The following is a 13,475-nucleotide window of genomic DNA, read 5'->3' as shown; positions in this document are numbered from 1 at the left end:
GTCATAACACTGCACAAAGCAAGGCAAAGAGACGGACACAGCGGTAAACATGGACAGAGAACACAGCGAGCCAGCCAGGATCCATTACCAACAGCAAACACACACACTGGGCAGAGGAAAGAAAGGGAGCTAATGGGGTTTCTGGGTGAGCACCAAAGATATAAAAGTGATTGAAAAGTGAAAAACTAACAAAGAGAAAGCCTAAGGAAAGTTGAAGTTACAAGCAAATAGAAAATAGAAAATAGTTGGAAAGGAAAATAAAATTGTAAATGCAGCATTAAGAGCAGACCAAAATGACCATGCCCCATAGGAAATAGGGAGACCCTTTCCCAGACTGGCGTGTCTGAAAGGCCCGTAGGGCTGGGGCACAAAAGGTCACGTCAGGGAGGAGTTCCCAAAAGGCTGGTGCTTTTATAATGATTGTGCGGCCAATGTATAGAGAGCCAGGTGTCAGGCATGCCTGGCATGCGTCTGCTGCCGCAGCCTGACCAGAGTTTCCGAGGCATTGGCCCGCCAGATCTTACAACTTTCCTTCTGGTCAGTCCAACTTGAATGGGCAGGGGTGAAAATGGTTGATTTGAGTTCTCTAGGATCTTCCAGAGTGACAGCTTCTTTCTCTTTATCGCGCAGCGAGGACTCAGTGTTGATCATGCCTGAACGAGCCGCGCCTGAGCCAGCTCCCAAGAAGGGCTCCAAGAAAGCGCGATCGAAGCGGCCCAAAAAGGATGGTAAGAAGCTCAAGACGAGCGGGAAGGAAAGCTATGCCATCTACATTTACAAAGTGATGAAGCAAGTGCACCTTACACCAGCATCCCACCTGGCTCACTATATCCAACAGCGTATCATCAATTCCAGGGAGATCCAGACCGCCATGCATCTGCTGCTGCCTGGAGAGCCGTGCTGAGGGCACCAAGGATGTAATTAAGCGCACATGGCAATAGTGTTACCCCTGCTTGGAGGACGCCCCCCCCGGGGAGAGAGATTGATTCAGCATGGCATAGACAAGAGGTCTGATATTGTGGGAGGGTTTTGCTTGGCTGTGCACGGAGGGCAGAAGTCACAATAAATGTCAAGAGAGAGCGGTTGTTTGGTTGAAAAAGACATATTTTGGACTTACCAAGAACATAGAGGGTCTTTGAGCCAACCCGTTGCTTGGCCATTGGCTGTTATTTTTGTTACTCTCTTTTGCTTGCTTCTTATTCAATGGTTTGCCCTGTCTATCCTCTGTTTGTCCCTCCCTTCCTTACTATATGTGAATACTTCCCCTGGTCACTTTTAGGGAACCATACTCTGGAGGGTTGACTTATATTTCTTTGATCTCGTCAGACTGAGAGCTCAGTCGAGTGGTCCTCAGTATATCTCTAGTACGCATCTTAGTGCTCCCACTGAAGGTTGAAAATTCCACCGATAAAGATGGCGTCGTACCCTTAAGTCTCCGGGGAGTACAGGAGCCGCCTGCCTGCAGTATCTTCAGAGACCGGCTGACCTCACTTAAATTTGAGTAGAAGAGCTGCGAAAGACCTGTGAGGCGGTCGTTGCAAAAAATAAAAGCAGACTTTGCTGTCCTTGTCCGAAACGGCCAAAACACATGAGGAGGCAGCCCGCTTAATTGTTGCCATTGCAGCTGTTAAAGTGTGCAGCACGGCCCCCTGGTGCTTACAGATGCTCTGTAACTGGTGTTGTAGGAAAGTGGGAAAGTGTTTTTCACCTAGTCTGCTGGGACCCTGCTAATCAGGACCCCAGCAACTGTGCTCTCCCCCCTAAATTGGTTCTGGTAAGTACTTTGGCACCTTGACATTGACTACTTGTGTACCCTTGTAAGTCCCTAGTATGTGGTACGGAGGTACCCAGGGCATAGGTACAGGTTACAGCCTGCGTGAGTTGGTGCTTGCACCTCTCACGACAGATATAAGTTCCCTTATATCTAATGTCCCTGCACTAAAACCTGTGTCACCCCTATGGTAGGCCTTTCAGTCCTGAAGGAAGGGTGTGAGGGTGCCCCTACAAACCCCAATGCCAGTTCTTCAGGCTTTGTAAATGCGGTCAGCCATTTTAAGGTATATAGTAAACATCAGTCATCATGAGATGTGTAACTATATAGTACCTGCACGGAACTTGGTCATTTTTGGCATCAAACATGTTGGACTCATATCACAACACTAATTCTGGTGCTGTAAGTATGATCCCATGTACTGGGGGACTCCCTAGGTGACCCCCTGTACTCCCAGTAACAGCCTTTCAGGGTCTCCAAGCAAGCTAGTGATTCTGCCGACCACAGACACGATTCTGCCCTCCTGCTGCTGAGACAAACCCAAGCAGGGGATTGTAGAACAATAGGTTTCCTGTCATAGGGAGGTGTGACCACCTCCCAGACAGGACTTAGTGTATCCACGCACCCAAAAAACACCTCCCCTCCATCCAGCTCACCTTGGCCACCGTTCCACGGATCCGCAAGACCAGAACCGGAGGACAGCCTTTCTCCTTCCTCTCTGCCAAGACCTGGAATACCCTACCCTTCCACCTCAGACTATCTCCCATGTTACCCCAGTTCAGGAAGGACCTCAACACCTGGCTCTTTAAATGAATGCGGCACTGCTTCCCACCTCCCCCCAGCGCCTTGAGACACTCACGGGTGAGTAGTTACGCTTTACCAACCCTTGATAGATTGATTGAGGCTGTGGTGGGGGCACTTTGCAGAGCCATCAGACTGCTTTGAAGGGCGCAGATAGTGCCTTCCCTGCATACTTCAGTTTGAGCCAATTCAAGAACCCTTGGTTCCCTCTCTGGTGCAAAACTGGACAAAGGACAGGGAGTATCCTCCCCTCTGCCCAGCCCCTCCTATTGGACCCCTGAGTCGTCCCAACTCTTTCCTTAGGGTACTTAAGGGATGCCCTGTGGGTGGGTCCTCAGATTCATCGTAGGACCAAACTCACCCCTGAAACTATGTCGATCTTCAGTCGACTGAACACTTGGATTTCATTGGACTTCGACTGGATCCGAGTCTGCATCAAGGAAGACTCCTGCTGCTCCTGGTCTCGCTGTTCTTCAATTCTCTGCATCGTCTGTGTCTGTGCTTCATCCATGTTCTCCAAAAGACCTGTGGGCATCGAGGACACCCAAAGTAATCTCCCTTGGAGTGAAAGAGTCACTCCCCTGCATCTGCAGGCACCGCAACGAAGCTGACCGGTCTGCTGCACCTGACGTCCCTTGGACATCCAGAGGCCCAGCAACACAGATGGTGGTTCTGTGGCTCCTTAAATTAACATACAAACAGGCGGTAGTAGTGTCTGGCGGGTCGCACATCAGAAAGATATATTGTCAGACTGGGCAAACATAAATATACCTGACTCTTACAATTGTGTTAAGCAATGGAACAGATAGTGATGGTGCCACTAAGGGTAAAAAATATACCCTACTACCTTGCGTATATGAAAGCACAAGTACTAGCAATAGTCACTGTGTAATGCAAAGTGGTATTGTTATACCCCGGCACTCAAAAATTAGACCTCTTCTAATGTGAAACCTTGATATGTTAAATTGGCGCAATCCTATATTTGCAATATCACTGGTAAACAACAAAGATGAATTTATGCAAAAAATATTCCTTTGCTTCAAATCATACACATTTTTTAAAACATGATGGTTTCAATCAAGACTGTAAAGAAACCTTTTGCAGAAAGCACACAAATGGGAAAGTATTGTACAACAAATTCACAAATATACAGTCTTGATTCAGATGCACGAAAACAGCCGACATATGGGCTGCCAAATGCCTACTACGCATTTGGCAGCCCGCGCCGTCGAGTTGTTCAAAGCACTATGAGGGGCCTATCATAGCCCGACCTGACTTCTAAATTACGGATTTGTCAGCACAGCATTTTTCCCGGAAATATCTAACGCAGGAACCAAACCGAGCGTACAGGGACAAACTCAGCTTCGTCTTTGCGTATGGGCTCCTAATAATCAACACGCTTAGGACAGTTATCAGACATCCTATATCCTGCAGACAAGAATACTCAGGTTAGAAGTCACGAACGTTCTGATCAACACATTAGGTCGATTTCTACAATCATAAAGTGTGAAACGATTCACATAATCTGTAGGATAATTGCAAAAGACACAGTTGAGTTCCACATATCAGTATTTTCTTCTGACACATCAGAGGAAGCAGGATCGGTTGTTATTACAAGCAATAATTTATTGTTTGGAGAGCCTTGAGAAAGTCACTGGATGTGACGAAACACGTGTCGGCTGTTCTCGTGCATCTGAATCAAGACTGTATATTTGTGAATTTGTTGTACACTTTTCCATTTCGACTTACGATTTGAAGGTGAGATTGTTATGAAATTTTACTTCTAAATTTTGCACTGCAGTGGAAGGAGTCGGAAGAGAGGGAGGTGACTTGGGCCAGATGTCAGCTCTCCACCACAGAGGGGGAGACCCACAAGCCAGCACTTCCGTCTTGCTAGTGTTACATATGAGATGGTTCTGAGACATCCAATTAAACACTGCAGAAAGACACAACTTGACTTTAACCAGAGCAGTTGAAATGTCACCCTCCCACGTTAACAGTAGCGGTGTGTAATCAGCATAGAAAATAATCGGCACCACAAAAGACTCCACCAAGGCCGCCAGTGGAGCAAGGTAAATATTAAACAGTATCAGGCTCAACGTCCCTCAAAATGTTTAATTCCCGTTTGAAATGTCTTGGGGTGTATAATAGGGGTCTGGTAGACATGGTTCATAATAATGTGCAACCCATTGTGGATTGCTTGGAGTGTGACTTTAAAAGGTGGTCCACCCTGACCCTGCCCCTTTGGGGGATGGTGCTAGTAATTAAGATGAATGTCCTCCCCAAATGTAATTACATTTTGTGTATGCTTACCGCTGGTTATGTCAGTCTCCTACCTGCAGAACATCCAGCGCTCCACCTCCGATTTCATTTGGGGTTCGGAAAGACCAAGAGTAAAAGGTGCTAAGCTCTACTCCGCATCAGTAAAGAGTAGCTTGCACCTACCTCACTTGGAGGGTTATTAGTTGGCACAGCAGTTTGCCCACTCTGTGTATCGGTTACCTACATCCCGGATCACATCAAAATTGATGAAGTTAGAGCACCATATCTTGCATTCTTCAGAAGATCTGGCTGTTCATTACACTTTGAGATTTCGAATTACTCCTCTCGTGAATGTGATAATACATGGCTCCCAATATGCATGGCACCGGGCCCACAGGCTGGTGCAAGTCCCGAGTTGCATCCATGCTAAAGCCCCATTGTGGCGCAATACATCCACAACAATTGGTGGGGAGGAAATTAATAGGCCCATATGGATTAATCATGGTATTTACCACATTGAGGACCTTATATCTAATGGCTTTATCAAATCGTTTCCCGACTTAAGACTGGAATATGTGATCCCATCTTCCCAATTATGGAGCTACAATCAATTGTCTCATGCCCCAGCGCATGTCCTGGAGAACACGCTTACTGCCCTCCCCAGATCACCCATTACTCAATATATCCACACCTGGAAGCATTTTGGGGGGACTATCTCAGGATTGTATGTCACACTGATGGATTGCTGTTTCTCTGCCCCCACATTCACGGAGCCTGGTGGGAATCTCATCTTAACAAACAATTCCTGGATGATGACTGGGATTCTGTACTGGTGAATTATAATAAAGGATTACGGTAAGTGTATCTTAAGTTTAGTTTTTTTAAGATCCTTCACAGCTGGCACTGGTCTCCAGTAAGGCTACACAATGCCCATCTTAGTGTGGCCTCAAGCTGTTGGAGATGTGGCCTTTTGGACTGCGACAAAGTCCATATTTTATGGGAATGTGATCAACTTAAAGTCTTCTGGTCTCAGGTTGGGATCATATGAGAGAACGCCTTTGGGTAGATAGACATCGACAGCCCATCTAGTGTTCTTCCACTTCTGGCCTCCCTTCAGTGACCCAATAAGTTAATAGACGGCTTTCCACTTCCCTGGCGGTGGCTAAATTGGCGAGTCTGTGACTTTGGAAATCGACCCTAACACCCACTTTTCAGAACTGACCCTAAAAGTCAGGGTAGGCTCAACCGGATTCCAGGGAGCTCTTTGTATATTAATGTGTCTAAGGGAAAATACGGGTAAATACAAATTCCTCATCCACTCCCAAGAAATCCCTTTATTATCAGGATGGATGGGAAATGATAAAAAATGTAGATATAGGAGGGGCATGTAGGATACAATGGTCCTACGACCTTCATGGTGCCTACATGTTTCTGCCGTACACTGATGACCGCAGAAGGTCCAGGGCATTCGTCAGAGCGGGTTTGTTTTACTAATACTCCCCCGGTGACAACCTACGACTACATTTTCCTAGTGGCATGCACTTATGTGAAGGCATACAAAGGCAGTAAATACTTGACGATCTAATGTTTCCCTAGACGCATTAATATACAAAGACCTCACTGGAATACGTTTGAGCCTACCCTGACTTTTAGGGGTCAGCGTGAAGCCCATGATGAAGCGGGCCACTACAAGAGTGGGTGAGGGTTGTATATAAAAAAGGATTAATTTTCCTTCCTTCCACCTCCTGCAGAGGTGGCTTCTAGACGTGAAGCACACCCTTTCTCTCTTTAGGCAAAGGGATACCCTTACGTAATTGGTAGATCACATATGGCCGATAAACGACTCCCAACGAAGCTATAAGGAAGAAGAAGAACAGAAAAATGATCCATTTAAGTCTCCTCACTTTTCCACAAGACCATTTAAAGAAATCCTGAACATTAGTGAAGAGGATTTACCAATAAACCCAAATGTGGCTTCTCTCCCATTAATGATGTCCCACAGCAAAGTACAATTTAAAACATGTTTTATGATATATTAGCAGAAATCTAAGGGGATGGTTAAAAATAGAGGGTGCTCAGAAAGAGGTAATCACTGCACTGACCACCACAGTTTCCACTAAGAGCTCCTGGGGTACTGACCACAACCTACTTTGTCACAAACACAGCAAACTTGGAACCACATTCTGATGCAAAACGACAAAACACGCGCATAATCCTATATAGGCTAAGGGTCAAAAGTGCCAGCTACCAAGCCAAACAGTATCCAATGTGGGTGTCACACTAAATGTTGCCACATACAGGCAGAGCAATCCATACACTCGTTGTTTCGACCACTTGACCGGCTACCACCTGTTGCTATCCGGGACACCTGAAACCGGCATTTACTAAAACAGGAGTTCTTAACCTGGGGTCAGCAGACCCCATAGGGGCCTCAACTGGGGCCTTTGAATGTTTCGGAAATTAAATATTATTAGCAGAATAATGAAGTATATACACACAAAAAAATTTAAATTAATAGCATTACATTTTGAAATGTTCTGTAAATATGAATGAATTTGAAATCTGAAATGTTCTGTAAATGTGAATGAATTTCAAATCAGAGACTAAAAATGTATTTGTCTCCTTAGACTGGGCCGGACTGGGAACCAAAACCGGCCCTGGCAAAGTGCTCGGCAGGCACCCCCGGGGGTTGGGGGTGCCACCGAGCTCTTTGCCAGGGCTGGTTTTCAGCCGATTTTGTTACAGGGACTATTTTGCAGGTATGCTGAAAAACGGCCCTGTAACAAAAACGGCCCCCAGGGGCCCAAAACCAGCCCCCAACCCTGCGACCTACCGGGGGATTGCCCTGTGCCCGCTACGGCCAGTCCGGCCCAGTCCCTAGATTAATTTGCTGGAGAAGTGCAAGAACAGCAAACATGGACTTTTGGACATGGACGATTGGTAGCCTCAATAGAAGCACTGGTATGCACCAACAAAAAGACCGCATACACGAAGAGCAAAACAGACAAAGTATTAAGCTAAAGTCTTGCATAATGCTTCGTAGTTTCAAAATAAAAACGAATTCTGAAAAGTTCGAACCTTCCCATTTAAATTTAAATTTCAAGTTTTATATATCTTTTCTTTTGAGAATTTAATTAAATATTTCTCAATTTCTGCATTTGTTTGATATAAACTTGTTTTGTTTTGCTGTGTCTGTGCAGATCACCGGATCGGAAAGAAACAACCACATCACCCCAGATTTAAAAGCCCTCAAATGTCTCCCATACGAAGCAAGAATTCAACTGAAAATTGCATTTATGCCCCACAAAGCCCTACACTTCAATACTCCAAGTTACCTTGCTGAGAAGCTTGAATTTTCTGGTGGCTCCAGATCTCCTAGAAGCACCAACACTTTACTACTGAAACCACAGAGATTTGCTAAAAAGAAAACCTATGATAGGGTCTTCTCTGGCATCGCTCCGAGAATTTGGAACTCCCTCCCCAGAAACCAGACTGAATCCCTCAACAGCATCCTTCAAGAAAGAAGTTAAACTACTACTCATAAACACATTTCTGCCCTAGATCCTGGGACTCTTTGCTCTGAGCTCATCAGGATTTGTCAACTTCACTCATGATTACTGCTCTCTTCTTATACTATTGTTCTTGATCTCTCTGTCTTATCATTGAGGTGATCCCACCCTCATCGGGAATCTGCCATATGTTGTACTGTTTCTCGATTATTATATTATTGCTATAATGTCTCTGTTCTTTAAAATGTGTAAAGCACTCTGATAACCACGAGGGTCTTGTTCGCGCTAAATAAATAGATAAGTATTACATAGATAAGGAGAAAAAACGCATTAAGAACTGTGTATTTGATTGAATGTATTTTGCTTGTGTGAGAAACCCAATTTATAGAATTGAGGATAAATCCCTGGACAATCGAAGGTCCAAAACAATCAACGACCCATATCAAAAGAGAACATGAAATAATAAACTCAGTGTGAACTATAGATAGTCTGTTAAAAAATCATATTTTTAATGTTATAATGTTAGAAAAATTTAAGCAAGGTCTGAACAATGAATTACCGTGGGAACATGCCATATTATTTAATAACCTTTAAGTTCCCCCGTTTGGTTCTGCCTGTTTCATCTTCTGCATTTGTTTTTTCCCTACTCATTCTCCTCTTTCATCTGTTGGTGCATTGTCATTTGTTTTTACTACTTTTGACAGGTTCTCCCTACATGACAAATTTCTTTATTGTTGCACTTTTCCTCTAGCCCGTTATATGAGCTTTAACGGGTCTGTTATTTTCTTATCTGACCTGTACGGTTATATCTTTGCTTCAGTTCATTATCTGATGCTCCTCCTGATTCGATTTCGATGGATTAGCAAACTAAATTCTATCCATGTATTTGTAAGCCTCTCTATTTATTTTCGTTAATACACATTTTTATTTCTTTTTTTGAATTTATGAATTTATCAGTTCCTAATAAGATATGGTCTGAGCTACCTTTTTCGTTATATGTATATTAGTCTTTTATCGAGCTTCATCATTTAGGAGGTCAAGTGACCCCATCACGTGATGAGATTTGCCGTTTTAAACTCGGGTAACCTGCCGCCTCGGTTACACTATCATTTGGTCCTCAAGAACGGCCAGCAAGTATCCTGACTATCAAGTACAAAGCAGGTGAGATTTCGTAAGGGTTGCATGGCGCCCGTAGCAGTTTTTAGACCGAGAGGCACCCAGATAGGAGGACCACATATAATCTTGTCTTTTCTACCATTATCTGGTTACAGGTCAGCATTGCTTTGAGACGCCCACCATTGTATGTCACACTTTCGCCGACTTTCACTTACAGCATTTATCCCCCTGGATCATCAGGAACTATCAGAACCTGATCATCTTTTTCTACTGCAAACAGGTATCAATTAATTATCTATGTATGGACATACGTGCATGTCTTTACCTGGTTTACTTTTTATCTCTTTCATCACAACGTGATTGTCTGTTGAATTGTTTTTTCTAGAGCTGTGTACTTTTTGCTAAAGCCCAAAAAATGTGACAGGACCTCCATTGAGAGATACTAATCATTATTCCGCATTGTAGGTAATTACAATCCCTCTTGACATATCTTCTGCCACAGGGTACGGTATGCTGTGTCCATTACATGCATGTCGACATAGGTGTCACAATGCATGGCCTAATGCTCATTTTTGATTTGTTCGTTATAGCATATGTCCAGATATATGTGCATGACGCACTAGCACTGTATCTTGACAGGATCATCTTTTAAGGCATACACATCCATATTCCTTACATAGGGTAACTAATACTCTTTGTAATTTGTTAAGATAAGCGACTATCTTCATAGTATCTTCTATTCCTATCAATTATCATGTATCTCTATTTGTAGATTTGGACACATCCTTCAACTGATCTGGTAGTCGTATGTGACAGTTTCTTCCACGTTGGTATTGATTTGAATAATATGCAGTAAGCATTCTCAATATATTTTCATAGTTATAGACCGGTGGATTAAAGGTATTTCAGCACTAATTTGCATGTACTTAATCTCTTGGATCTCTAGGCTAGTCTGATTTATTTGCTGATGAATGTTTCACTCTTAATGAATTTCACGTTCTTCCTTTCTTTTCATAGTTTTTGACCTTATGGTGATGATAACATCTTAATATCTTTTATGTCTGGTTTCACTTATGTCCATCACGTATGAAGTAATCAATTAAATACGTGTTGTTTCCAGTTTATGGATAGGGTGAAGGCATGTAGTTGATCATTGAATTCTGTTCATCTTGAAACTCACTGTTTTTTACTTGGTTTTAATTTCACTTTGTAGGAACTTTTGTGGCTCTCCTGATGAAGGCGCAGTGTGAACCGAAACACGCTTAGAAGATCCATCTCACAGCCACTGTCTCTTTATTATGTTTTTGTTCATGTTGCATTTTGCACTGTATTAATTTGTGATCTCATTGTTGTTTGTCATTCATGTTTCTGAATTGCGTTATATTGTATTGTAACAAGTGTTGGCTCTTTATATATTGGGCCCGATTCACAGAACTAACTTAAGACAAAATCCTAAACTTACTACCATTTTGGTATTCACAGAAGGCACTTATTCATTTTGGTATTCACAGAAGGCACTTACTCATTTCGGTATTCACAGAAGTTAGGAGTCCTAACTTTAGGACTCCTAAATGCTTTCTGTGAATACCGAAAGTCTTAAAGTTAGGATTTTTCTCAGTTTAGGAGTCCTAAAGTTAGGAGTCGTAACTGTACTACTCCTAAACTGAGAAAAATCCTAACTTTAAGACTTTCGGTATTCACAGAAGGCATTTAGGAGTCCTAAAGTTAGGAGTCCTAACTTTACTACTCCTTTTTTAAAAGTTTTAAATAAAACTTTATTGATAAAAGATAAGGGTGTCAATACATGAGTCACAAAATTAAGGTTAACCAATACATTGTAATATAGTACAATAGGAAAATACAAATGAATTGGACAGACATAGAAAACAAAATAAAATAGTTGGAGCATCGTAATTGAAAAACAAAAGAAAAAGAAAAAGAAACAAGCATTTGATATAAATTAGGCTATGAACGTCAAGGGAGTTAAGGGGGTTTAAGAACTTCTTGTTGAAATGGTTTCAAACGGGAATGACGTCTGGCACGTTCATCTAAGAACAATGTAACAGGGGACCACAATTCCAGACGTTTCGGTGCCAGATGTAAGGGATAAACAAAGGAGGTATCTAATCTGTGGTTGTGGCAGACAGCGTACCACCGTGCTTTGTAAGAAAGTTTTGTGAAATCTTTCCAATTAACTGTGATTTGTTGAAAAGCAACCGCAAGCAGTAAATCAATAATTTTGACATTAAATGTAACTTTCTCCCAACAAAATGAAAGACTACCTAAAAAAGCACGGATAATGGAAAAAGAAATATTAGTTCCAAAAATTAAATTGATTTGAGACCATACCTGTCTCCAAAAGGTATCTACAATTGGGCAAAGGAATAACATATGTAATAAATCTGCATTTGGGGAAGAACATGTCCAACAAATATCTGGTGAGTTCGTAAATCTTTTGCTTAAAACACTCAGTGTGAATAACAGTCTGTTATAAATAAAGAATAGCGTTTGTACAATGTTAGCAGCTCTAGAGGATTTACGTATCTTAGTCCATATGTTGTCCCATAGAGATACTGGCCATGACATTACTAAATCCTTTTCCCAAGCCTCCTCTGTTTTAGATTTCTGCCTAGGGTTACCTATATTCTGTAAATATTTATAAACAGTAGACGCTTTAGGTATGGTCTTCAGCAGGGTATGAAGATGTGAGGAGGGCCCAAGTGTAGTGGAAACACTAGGAGTGACAGATATCTGGGTATAATTATCCATCACTACTTTCTTAAGTAAGATATATTTATGAATGAATGAGGGCGGTAAATTGAATCGCTGACTGAGTGAGGGAAAAGATAGGAAGTCTGAATTAGAGAATAGCTGATGAATCCAAATTAAACCTTTTTGTCGCCAGCTTTTCCAGTAGAATGGCTTATTATAAATAGTCAAAGTTTTATTATGCCAAATTGTTGAATTAAGGAAGAAGTGAGCAGTAATAGTTGTGGAGAGAGGAGTAGTTTCCAGGAGTTTGGAGGTCAGCTTGATAATGGGGGTGGAAACAGTCTGTGGCTTGCGTGAAAAGGAAAGATATTCAGAAAAAGAGAAAGGGGATAGGAAAAGACGCTCCATTGTAGTCCATAAAGGACAATTATCTGTGGGGTTAAGCAGCCAAAACGAAGCTTGACGTAGAAGAAATGCTTTATGATATGCCTGGAAATCAGGAAAATTAACCCCCCTTTCTATTTTAGGTCGTGTCAATCTGAGTAGCGACATTCAGGATTTCTTTTTGTTCCATAGGAAGGAAGACAGGATTGAATTAATCTTCTTAAAAAATTTAACGGGAATAGATACCGGGAGGTTAGAGATGGTATACAGTACTATAGGCGACAACATCATTTTAATAGTATCTAGGCGGCCCCACCATGATAAGTAAAGAGGATGCCAATTATCAGTTAAGTCTGAAATTTTTTGTATACATTTATTCATGCATAAAGCTACTGTATCGGACATTGAGGAGGTAACATGTAGACCTAAGTACTTAATATGGTTAGGACTCGAAGTAAAATTGGAGGCACTAAAATCCGATTTAAACGTGAATTTATTTAAGGGTAAAATTTCACACTTATGTTCGTTTAGTTTGTACCCAGAAATGAGTGAGTAAGCTTGTACTTCAGCCAAAAAGGCAGGAATCGAGTCAATTGGGTTTGATATAAAAAGCAAGATATCATCGGCATAAGCCGCAAGTTTAACATGTGAATTGGGAGTTAGAAAGCCTTTTAATTTGGGGTTTTGACGAAGTTTAGAGAGAAAAGGTTCCAATGCTAAATTAAAGAGAACAGGGGAAAGAGGACATCCTTGGCGTACGCCTTTTTGTAGATTGAAAAATGTGGAGACTAATCCATTGGCGCAAACTGTCGCCGAGGATTAGAGTAGAGAAGAGAAATCAGGGATATACATTTAGGGCCAAAGCAAAACCAATGCAGTGTATGGAACATATAAGTCCACTCAACTCTATCAAACGCCTT

General features: G+C 42.2%; 1 protein-coding gene across 1 annotated transcript; it reads left to right on the top strand.

Moving 5' to 3' along the window:
* Positions 1–568: 568 nt before the first annotated feature.
* LOC146835383 (histone H2B 1.2-like) lies at positions 569–904 on the top strand. Its single transcript, XM_085599985.1, has one exon. The coding sequence runs from the start codon at positions 569–571 to the stop codon at positions 902–904; it is 336 nt and encodes a 111-aa protein (XP_085456111.1).
* The last annotated feature ends 12,571 nt before the right edge of the window (positions 905–13,475 follow it).

Source organism: Triturus cristatus, chromosome 4_2 (assembly GCF_964204655.1).
Source record: "Triturus cristatus chromosome 4_2, aTriCri1.1, whole genome shotgun sequence".
In the NCBI taxonomy this organism is placed as follows: Eukaryota; Metazoa; Chordata; class Amphibia; order Caudata; family Salamandridae; genus Triturus; species Triturus cristatus.
This window is presented reverse-complemented; position numbering and strand designations above follow the sequence as displayed.